Here is an 11,744-nt window from a genome sequence, read left to right on the forward strand (position 1 = left end):
CGAGTGTCTCTTATTTCCTTTTATTGTTTTTTTAAAGGAACTGCTTCCTCAAACTAAAATTAAAGTACGCATGATGAATGTTCGATGTTCCATTTAACAAACCTCCAACAATATAACACCGTCTCACTAAAATACCAGTCAGAAGGTGCTGCTGCTGCATAAAATACAAAAGAATGTTATAGATTAAACTACACATCTCTAACTATCAAAATCTTTTTTTAATTATGTTTATGCATCAATAATAATACATGTATATTATAATATAACTCTAAAAGAGGCCATTCTGCTGTATACAGGGAACCTATTGCTGATTATACTTATTATTCTCACACTTAAGTGAGATTTTGAATTCAGAAAGTTTACCCAGAGTGTATTTTGACATCAAAGTATTGCTACTTAATTATTTCCACCACTGAGACCGAGTACCAGTCGGCTCCACTGAATGATGAGACTCCATTATATGACACATTTAGACTAATTTCATGTATTGATTCATTGCGTTAAACTTTCACTGTTTGAAGTCAAAGTTCTTGATTCACAAGGCGCTGAGATGCAGAGACCCACGTTAGCCTGACCACCGCTCACGACAAAGAGAAGGAAGAAACTCATCGATGCATTGAGAAAAAGGTCTTTTATTTGATCCCAGATGACACAGAAGGAAGGTTCACTGGTAACTCTAGTGGACAGTTGAACATGACATCAAACTATAAATCACTTCTTGCCCTCGGACTTATCAGAGTTCCAAATCTCATCACCTTCTTTGTCCACCAACAACTTTCCATCATCTGTGACGTAAAGGCGGCACATGTGACGACCACCTTTAGCAGAGTTGGTGCTCCACTTGGCCTCAGACTGCTGGTTGTACATGACCAGGTTGCAGTCATCCTGCATGCACACGTGGAAACCGTCTGATCGGCATGTGTCTGAAGCCCACAAAGGACGCCAGCCATACAGGACAAAGTTACCATCCTCCTGCAGGCAGGAAAAAGAGACATTTGACTGATGAGTATCATTTACACAGACCAGTGCTCATGTATCACACAGATCATCATAAGTATCTGGAGCGCACAATTATTCAGTTACTCACCTGGAAGATCGCCTTGAAATTCCCGTTGTTGGACATCAGATAGTCTCCCTTGCGGAGCTCATCATTTTTGGACAAGTAGTTCTTACTCATAATAATAATAATAATAATCATTTATTTTATATAGCGCTTCTCAAGGCATGTCGACATCCCGAAGTCGCTTTACAGAGTCCAGTAGTCACACACACAGTCATCCCGGTGGTGGTAAGCTACATCAGTAGCCACAGCTGCCCTGGGGCAGACTGACGGAAGCGTGGCAGCCAATCAGCGCCTACGGCCCCTCCGACCACCACCAACACTCATTCACATCCATACGAACCGGGGTGAGGCTGCGGTGCATGTCTTTATGATGGTGGGGGAAACCGGAGTACCCGGAGGAAACCCACGCAGACACGAGGAGAACATGCAAATTCCACACAGAAAGGACCTGGAACGGGACGACCGGGATTCGAACCCAGGACCTTCTTGCTGTGAGGCGACAGTGCTAACCACTGCGCCACCATGCTGCCCTCATGATGCTGTAACAAAAAGAAAGTCTCTTATTTCCATCCAACACACTGAACATACATTGTTAACAATTGTTTGTCATTTCATTTGTGAAACAGTGAGTTCAACAGCACAGGTCCACCAGTAAAGTGCAGCGACTCCTTCATGCAGTAAATAAATCCAACCATCAGTATAAAGTAAAGAATACTTACAAGTTGAAGGTCCAGACACACGGCAAGCAGAGCAAAAGAAGTGAAGTGACAGAAGTTGAATTCACTCCATTTTTATACAATAGGCTGCAGGGGGGAGACATGGGGGGAGAGATGGGAGTGCCACACCCTTAAAATCAGGAGTTTCGCAAGCAGCTAATCTATCTATCTTAGTGCAAGTTAGTTGGAAAAGCACAAGAGGTTGCGTCATCACTTTCCTTGGAAGAGTTTACAATATGTGCTCAAGGAGTCAATGTTGCGTGCCTATGAGCTTGTCCCTGAGGCCTACAGACAAAAGTTCAGGAACCACAAAAAGGCCAGTGGGCAAACGTTTGTGGAGTTTGCTCGAGAGAAGAGACCACTCTTTGACAAGTGGTGTGCCGCAAGTGAGGTAAGGGATCTGTTGAGTTGTGGAGCACTGTTGCAGCAGCTACCGTTGCATTCGGAGGAAAGAATAAATGATGGATTTATCTTTAGCCGTTGTCGGCGTATTTATTTAGCAAGCTTCTGACACATCAGTCTCACGGTCAGAGCTACTTCAACTTAACAATTTAACATATGGCACATTGGCCTTTATAGCCTGAGCCCTAGCGCCACCCTGTGGTGTAACCATATATACATACCACAGTACAGCATTACATTACATATACATCTGAGTACATATCTCAACACCCCCACTTGAACTCAGGTTGCTATACTTCAAGCAAAACACACACAAAAACAGAATGAATGTGAACCTCTGTCATACACATATCACTCTCCAAAAAGAGCACTTGCAAACCTCTTCAGTTTCAACTTACTTACAGGTTTGGTCATCACATCAGCATTTCTGTTATCGGTAGAACAATACATCAAAATCACCCTTCCCTCGATCACAGTTGACCTGATAAAGTGGTACTTTATGTCAAAGTGTTTACACCTCTGTCTGTTTACAGGGTTTTTGGCAAGAGCTATTGTCCCCTGATTGTCCTCATGTACAATAGTTTGTGTGTACTTGTAGTTATCTATACCCCCTAATAATTGCTCCAGGTATAGACATTCCTGTATGGTTGAAGCCAGTGCCATGTATTCTGCCTCGCAGGTGGACAGCGCAACTGTGGGTTGTTTTCTAGTCTTCCACGAGACTAGAGAGCTGTTCTGACTAAGACTGACACAGTATCCTGTGGTACTGCGTCTGTCACTGGTATCAGCCGCCCAGTCAGCATCACTGTAGGCTAGTATTCCTAGCTCCTCACTGTCATTTCTCCTAAAGTTTAACCCTTTCTCTGCAGTGCCTTTGAGATACCTTAGTACGTGCTTCACCGTGACCCACTGCTCCTCTGTAGGCTCCGCAAAGTACTGTGATAATCTGCTCACTACAAAACTCAAATCTGGTCTGGTACAAGTAGTGAGGTATATAAGACTACCCACAGCCTCCCTGTACATCCTGACATCTTCCATCTTTACTGCATCATCAGTATACTCTAGCTTCTGCTCACAGGGTGTTTCTGGTCCTACAATCTTGCATATTAAAACGCTGTAGTATCTTGTTAGTGTACCTTTCCTGTGACATGTTTACACATCCATCTGATTGACTGAAATCAATACCCAGAAATGTTTTGAGTTTGCCTAAATCTTTCATTTTAAACTTTTCATAGCATTTCTTTCACCTCTTTCAGTCTCTTCATTTCTTGCTGCAATGATCAAGTCATCGACCCATATGATTATGATCACCTTTCCTTCTTTTGACTCTTTGGCATAAACACAGTGGTGACTGGTGGAGAAAACCCTTAGTATAGTAATTGTCACCCCTTTCCAATTTGTACGGACTGAGACCGAGATTCAAGAAATTGTGCTTTTTCAAGGTTAATTCTCGTGACTTAAGTCCGTAACATTGGGGTTCGGAACCAATATATCTCAGTCCGGTAGGAGCAAATCTCACGGTGACATAAACCCTCAAGGAACCGGGAGGACTAAAGTTGCCGTATTACCCCTGCTTTTGTCAAACCCGGGGAACGCGAGGCATCGCCGGAACCCACCACCGTGTCTACACTGGCTCGTACATATACCTCAGCATTGTACTCAACAGTCTTTCTTTTAGACTTTGTTATGAATATACGACTCAAGTTTTAAATGAATGTATCAATTATGAATTAATTTAATGTTCAATTTTTCATGCCTTATTGGAGACACGCACATATTGTATAAGTTGTTAGCTCATGAAATCACAAACACGGTTCAACCAGATTCATTTCTGCATCAATGATTCACGGTATGATTAAGAAGCTTTTATCAGTTGTCAACAAGAAGAATACTCAGATTTAAATAATATTATATTATAAGGCTGACATAATTAGATGTAGTTGGCTTTTCTGCAAATTGACTTTTGTGTTTAATGAAGAACACCTACAAATCTCTCATCTTTGGAACTCCATTTAGGAAGAAATTATGAATTGAAAATGCTGCTCACAGACCAGTTCAAGTGAATGATACTCTGTCCCCCGACGACGATTAGGTCAAGAGTAAACCCCTAGACCACCGACTGCGGACGAAATAATGCACAGACAAAGACGGTATGAGAAGACAAAAAATTGTTGGATCTGCTTTGAAATGTCCATAGTTGAGAAGAATGTTCAGACTGTTTAATTGATATATTTCCTGTGCTTATCAATCATCTTGTCACTTTTTCATTATCTAAGTTGACATTGACTTAACAGTGATGCAACCTTTAGCATATTTTAGTATATATCATTTAAATTTACCATATTAATAGATCAGTTCTATCGGCAGGAGCAATATATTTGTAAAATTTGTTATCATCTTTGGATACTCTGTCAGAAAACTGCAGCTATTAATTCTAGATTCATGATCACCAAAAGCCATTAATTCATGATCTAAATTTCTTTGAAGTATTTTGCATTAGTCACCAGGAATTCTTAAACTATAACATTAGTAGTACTATTTTGTCCATGTCTTTTTTGAAATAGTTAAGCATACCAATCGTTAACATTCTGAAAGGTGACTGAGTCACTAGCTGTCGAAATAGCATTAGTCATACAATATCACTATCAGGGTACATTAGATAACTGAGTGATCAATTTTATAACAGATTGATTTAAATATTAACAATGTTACTATCAACTCAAGAAGACAAGCTTATCGATTTATAGATCATCTTTGTCACTTTCTACCACATCGTTACTATAGTTAACAACTAACTAATTTGAAACCAAATTGTCACTTAAGAGGCAATAGCTTATTGAGGTATAATATCTAATAATTCTGATTCAGAATTTAAACTTATATTTGACAATCAGGATTGACTCTAATTTCACAAACATACATATGTACACGTAGATAGGAGTTCTGTGAAAATTAGTATTGTCACTCATTTTCAAATCAAAGTGTTTGATTCATCTTGTTTCATATGAAGTCCAAATTTGAAAGGTTCGTAGTTGACTTCAGTCAGTTCCCTAGAAGTAAGAACAGAAATATCACATGTATGACAACTTTTTACCCAGTGGGACAGTAAGGTATGTACTCATGGTTGAACACTAATATAATATTAAGCTTTGGATAACATATCTTCTATCTGTTAACTTTCATCTTGTGGGTGAAGGCCTATCATGAAGGCACTTGCAGTGGCCAATGCAATCGTTCAGCCGTTGAGTCAGCAGATCTACACGCGTTAAGCAACTATCTGATTGAGACAAGGTCGTCTGGAAAGTTAACCGTCTCAGCAAACATTGCCTGATGCAATCAGATTTCCCAACATCTTATTCAGACTGAAGGTTGATTCGGCCTGGGGATAGATGTCCTGGGAGACTTCACAGATGAATCAGATTGAGTCACGCTCAATTCATCCTAGACCTAACACTCTAGACAATGTATCCCATTCTATTCTCCAGTGTTTGCCTGACATGACATATGCATTCGATCATTACACCTCTCCAAAGCAGGATCCTTACTCCTTACTGCTAATCCAGTGTCAGTAGATAACAGGCTAGCCAAAAAAGTTCAAAAAGGAAGTGAGGAAAGGGAAACAATAACCAAAGTCAGGGAAAAGAAAGGAGTGTTTTGGAAGGGGAAATGGGCCAAAGTATTTCGAGCAAGGGCCCCTGTTATAACTTGGGAACGGGAAACCCTTTTGGGCCCCTTTAAAAAATTTAAAGGTTGGGGGGGGCCCCCCCCCTCCTTAAAAAAAAAACCTTTGAAAGGGAAAATTTTTTTTGGGAAAAAGTTTACCCCTTTTCTTTCCGGGGCAAAGTCTGAAAGAACACAAGAAAATCTAGTTCTCAGAAGAAAAATAGGGCAGTGACACTACCCTCTCTGTCCCCCGCTCTCTCTCCATCCTAATATAATTTATTGCACCTAAAGATTACAGTTAATGACAGTTCTGTGCTCCCAAATTATTGGTGGGGACACGTCCACAACTTGCATATGACTCCAGTCAAGCTTGGTAGAGGAAGAATATGTGTCGTTAAAGTCTAAACTGGCATGTCTTAATACAGTGGAGATGACATCTAAATATTAAATATGAACAAGTGGAGTCATGATATTATTTATTTGAGAACCAAGATATTACTTTCAGGGTTAGTTACACAGGACAAGATGGATTGTACCCAGATGCAGACATTGAGAGCAGCAGGATTCATGGATTCATTGAAGATGAATCTTAACTTCAAGCTGCATTGACACGATGACGATGAGACGAGGAACGGACGGAGGTGATTGGAGAGAAGCTGATGAAGTGAATGAGATGCAGGTGAGAAGGAGAGAGGTGAGCCGGCTGGAGAGAGAGAGTCTGAGGACACCTGGTGGATGGTTAGAGGATGGCAGGTCTGGGGATGAGAGGAGGGTCCATGTCTGGAGGAAGTGAGCAGGAGGGAGAGAGCCAGGCCACACAGAGAGAGGAAAGTCCTGGTGAATTGAGACCTGATCATTTACTATCTAGTTTGATTACACCTGGTTTTATTATGTCAAACAAGTGTCTCTTATTTCCTTTTCATTGTTTTTTAAAAGAACTGCTTCCTCAAACTCAAATTAAAGTACGCATGATGAATGTTCGATGTTCCATTGAACAAACCTCCGACAAGATAAGACCGTCTCACTAAAATACCTGTCAGAAGGCGCTGCTGCTGCATAAAATACAAAAGAATGTTATAGATTAAACTACGCATCTCTAACTATCAAAATCGTTTTTTAATTATGTTTATGCATTAATAATAATAATAATACATGTATATTATAATATAACTCTAAAAGAGGCCATTCTGCTGAATAAAGGGAACCTATTGCTGATTACACTTATTATTTTCACACTTAAGTGAGATTTTATAACAGAGCGCTGAGATGCAGAGACCCACGTTAGCCTGACCACCGCTCACGACGAAGAGAAGGAAGAAACTCATCGATGCATTGGGAAAAAGGTCTTTTATTTGATCCCAGATGACACAGAAGGAAGGTTCACTGGTAACTCTAGTGGACAGTTGAACATGACATCAAACTATAAATCACTTCTTGCCTTCGGACTTATCAGAGTTCCAAATCTCCACACTTTCTTTGTCCACCAACAACTTTCCATCATTTGTGAGGTGAAGGCGGCACATGCTACCGGCATCTTTAGCAGAGTTGGTGTGCCACCTGGCCTCAGACTGCTGGTTGTACATGACCAGGTTGCAGTCAGCCTGCATGCACACGCGGACACCGTCTGATCCGCACGTGTCTGAAGCCCACAAAGGACTCCAGCCATACAGGACAAAGTTACCGTCCTCCTGCAGGCAGGAAAAAGAGACATTTGACTGCAATCAGAATCATTTACAGACCAGTGCTCATGTATCACAGATCAGAAATATTAAAAGTTACTCACCTGGAACATCGCCTTGAAATTCCCGTTGTTGGACATCAGATAGTCTCCCTTGCGGAGCTCATCATTTTTGGACAAGTAGTTCTTACTCATGATGCTGTAACAAAAAGAAAGTCTCTTATTTCCATCCAACACACTGAACATACATTGTTAACAATTGTTTGTCATTTCATTTGTGAAACACCAGTGAGTTCAACAGCACAGGTTCACCCGTAAGGTGCAGCGACTCCTTCATGCAGTAAATAAATCCATCCATCAGTATAAAGTAAAGAATACTTACAGGTTGAAGGTCCAGACACACGGCAAGCAGAGCAAAAGAAGTGAAGTGACAGAAGTTGAATTCACTCCATTTTTATACTCTCGGCTGCAGGGGGGAGACATGGGGGGAGAGATGGGAGTGTCACGCCCTTAAAATCAGGACTTTGACAAGCAGCTGTCTTACAGGTTATTTTGAGGAAGAATAAGCCTGATAAGTACAAATTTCCACTTTACTCATTCAAACCTACTGAGGTTTAGAGGGCAGTAAATCTTGGATTGGAACCTACATTTTCTCCCATCTGGGTGAAAAGTGCCAATTTCCTCTCAAGCAGGATGCCGTGTGGAGAGTATGATGTAAATTATAGTACGGAGAGTTATGGTCTCTAACAAGTCCACACACAACATTTTCGATTGACTTGATTCCCCTTTCGGCAGTGAACTCTTAATCTTTCACGGTTCATCAATGCTGCAAATTTATTGTGGAAACACACGGTATGAAAATATATTGTTGATTTCCTTCTAGAGTATTTGTATCTCTTGGTATTGACACTAAATTATTCCACCACTCAGACTCAGCACCAGTCTGCTGCATGGAACGATAATGTGATCCAGCATTAGATCATTAGACATTTAGTTTACCTCCATTTTGCTCCTCTGTCTTTTTACGCCTAAAGTATGACGATAACACAATTCGTACTTCAACTCTGTTTCCATGTTTTAATTGTTCTGTGTTCATCATAAATGTGGTAAAAATCCCGCAGTCTATAGAACCATGACTGTTTTAAGTCAAAGAGTTGTTCGTTCACGATGCGCTGAGGTACAGAGAGCCTGATCGTAACTCACGACAAGAAGAAAGAAACTCATTCATGCACTGTGAACAAATTATTGTTATTCATCTAACCAATATCCTCACTTCCATCGGTCACCAACGTTTGGGTTTGGAGGAGCTGTGTGCCACTTGTTGTGCAGGACCAGGCGCCATCAGCCTGCACGCACATTCTTCAAAATGACTAATAGAGGAGAAAGAGGGACATATGTCTGTCGATAACACATCCAGTAGAGTGCTCCAGGAGCTTCATCCAACTGTAAGAATCCGGAAATGTCAAGCGTGCAGAAGCTTGACATTATCATTGACATCATAATTATATGCTACGCCAGGAAGTTTGTAGCTAGTGCAAAAGTTGTCCTCCCCTTCTCACGCTCGGTGCATTGAGTAAAGTAGCCTACAGTGTGCACAGAGATGGGCAAAAATACTTCAAAATGTATGTTGATACAAAATACCCCTCAAATAAATGTATTCAAATGAAATACAAAATACTGGTGCCAGAAAATATAACAAAATACAATAGGCCTACATGTATTTTGTATTAAAAATATAGGAAATACTTTTTTCTGGATTTTCCGTTTTCTCACAATCAGGTTTGGGCTATTTATGTGTATTATAACATTTAAATGATTCAAATAGGCCTATGGCTGAGGAGCTAATCGGAAGTTAGCATGGGTATATTAACCATTTGTTGTGAGTTTTAAAAGGTTAACAAATGGACCTCTACTGTCATACAACATATCATAATGATACAAGCTCCCAATCTCCCTCTTCCTATAGCTAGCTACTCGACTTATACGTAAACTTGCTAAACACTGGCTACGCACTAGTCTAGACAGCATGCTAACGTCATTAGCATGCTAGCATCAATCGCTAGCTTGACTATCCAGCTAGCTACAACAGGCAATGTAGCCAGACCCAGACATTATACATGGAGCTAGTTGACATCTGTCACTCAGATCAAATGTTTACCTTCAAAGACAATCTGCTGAACTTAAAGATCTGAAGACTGAACTCATGAATAGTTTTTTAATTAGTGGAGAAAGTATTTTGAGTATTTTAAATACAAAATTACTCCACTCTAAAGTATTTTGTTCCAAATTATGTTAGATTTCTTTGTCGGCCCTATCAAATACAAATTACAAAATACTCAAAAGTATTTCAAATACGTATTTCAAATACGTATTTCAAATACAAGTAACAGAAATACTGCCCATCTCTGAGTATGCAAAGCACAACCACTGGGTTTGCTGATGATATGGTGCTCTTTCTGACTTAAAACAATATATTACTAAGTTTAATAGGAGCATAGTTTCTCAGGTTATAAGGTTGATGCATCTAAATCTACAATCCTATTTTTGAAAAAATCGGAGAGATCAACTCCATCACTAAATACAACATTTAGGAATATTTCGGACAGCTTTATTTTCTCGGTATTCAAAGTATACCTAAAAAACTACAACCCTGGAACTGAGTCAGTAGTTGAATCTATTAATAGATGGATGCATGTACATATCTGTTATCTTTTATTTTTGTTTCTGCTGAGAAACAGTCACTATTGCCCAACAACAAATTATGCGACTGATATCTTTATTTACAATACATCCAAGTGCCTTTATGTACTTTGACAATAAATAAAAAAACATTTGTCAAAAATGAGATGATATCCCACATAACGTACAAAAGTTAAATTAATGTTTGTGTATTTTGTGGAATTATCACCGTGGCTCAGTTTGCATGGACGTTCTCATGCCCTGGTGGACTTTAATTTTTTTATATTGTCTGTTTTATGTTGTATTGTCTGAAACTTTGTGTAATGTGCTACTGCTGCTGTTGGCCAGGACACTCTCAATTAGGCATTTCCTGGTTAAATAAATTTAAAATAAAAAATAAGATTGAGCGTGATTACTTGAGCGTATAAAGAATGTGGATCTCTCAAAGCTCTACTACACACGACAGGAACACAACGTTGTTCTTTTTCTTTTATTACACAACGTTATAAATGTAAAACAGTGACTTTATGAGCACAATGTAACCAATGTTACATATTATTAGAGAGGAGAGGAGTTTAAAGTGAGAGTGAAGAGAACAAAGCAAACATACACTTTGCATGTGGAGATTTGCTGATTTTGTGTTTCCATATGATACGGGAAGCAAATGATGACGAATCAGTAGGAAGTGACGATGAGAATCATCATTTCAACTTCACTTCGCTGCAGTGAAATAGGCATACAACCCGTGAGGTGCAGATTCTTTGGCTGCTTTCTTACGCCACATGTTATTTTGTGCCAGTAGACACAGCCAGCAGCGTCGGAGCTCCACTGTTGTAGTTCATCTGTTTGCAGTGCTCCAGCCGGGCGGTCCTCATCCCCTGAAACAAGAGAGGAAACGTGTTTGTATGTCAGAAATAAGCGACACATGGACTGCAATCGTCTCAAGAACAAGCTGCAGACCAGTGTGAGCTTTATGCAAAGGGAAAGCACACTGCATATTATCTCTGTGCTGTTCTTGGGTGCGGCCATGAGAGGTGAACGTAGGAGACAGAAAAGAAGAAAGAGACAAGAAGACGCCGAAACAGTAATAAAATAAAATATGTTATTGTCCCTCTTTGCCGATGAGGCCGGGTCAAGATGAGCTGAACTCTGATTTCAGATGTAGAAGAAACACTATGATCTCTCTCTCTGTATATATATATTACATTTTATGTTTGTAATTTTGTAAAATGTTAAATATTATATAGGTGGAGGCTTCAAATATGCCTAGTTTTTTTGTCTCTTCCTGCACTGAGATATGTATTTATCTCTGTTGTGATCTTTATTTTGTTTTATTGTTTGAATTGTGCTAAATAGATAAATAAATGTATACATATATATATATCCAACAGACTGTGCTTCATTCACCTCACCAAAGCGGAATTGGTTTCCAAGGGAGTGATTTCATGGAACTCTGGGGGTGTCAATTATTCGTTAACATGTCCATGTGGAAGAACATGAAATATATAAAACCATGAAATATACAAAACCACTCCAGGCCCCA

The 11,744-nt window shown here is 39.8% G+C and overlaps 2 protein-coding genes across 2 annotated transcripts; both read right to left on the reverse strand.

Moving 5' to 3' along the window:
- Positions 1-612: 612 nt before the first annotated feature.
- Positions 613-1,177, reverse strand: LOC130206357 (B-type lectin plumieribetin-like). Its single transcript, XM_056434282.1, has 2 exons — positions 1,088-1,177; positions 613-972 (listed from the first exon to the last, which is right to left on the reverse strand). Exons 1-2 carry the CDS (start codon positions 1,175-1,177, stop codon positions 712-714), a joined length of 351 nt encoding a protein of 116 aa, XP_056290257.1. The 3' UTR covers positions 613-711.
- Positions 1,178-7,172: 5,995 nt separating this feature from the next.
- Positions 7,173-9,443, reverse strand: LOC130206451 (B-type lectin plumieribetin-like). Its single transcript, XM_056434433.1, has 3 exons — positions 7,905-9,443; positions 7,628-7,721; positions 7,173-7,532 (listed from the first exon to the last, which is right to left on the reverse strand). The coding sequence occupies exons 1-3, from the start codon at positions 8,003-8,005 to the stop codon at positions 7,272-7,274; spliced, it is 456 nt and encodes a 151-aa protein (XP_056290408.1). The 5' UTR covers positions 8,006-9,443; the 3' UTR covers positions 7,173-7,271.
- Between the last annotated feature and the right edge of the window lie 2,301 nt (positions 9,444-11,744).

This window comes from Pseudoliparis swirei, chromosome 16 (genome assembly GCF_029220125.1).
Source record: "Pseudoliparis swirei isolate HS2019 ecotype Mariana Trench chromosome 16, NWPU_hadal_v1, whole genome shotgun sequence".
NCBI lineage: Eukaryota > Metazoa > Chordata > Actinopteri > Perciformes > Liparidae > Pseudoliparis > Pseudoliparis swirei.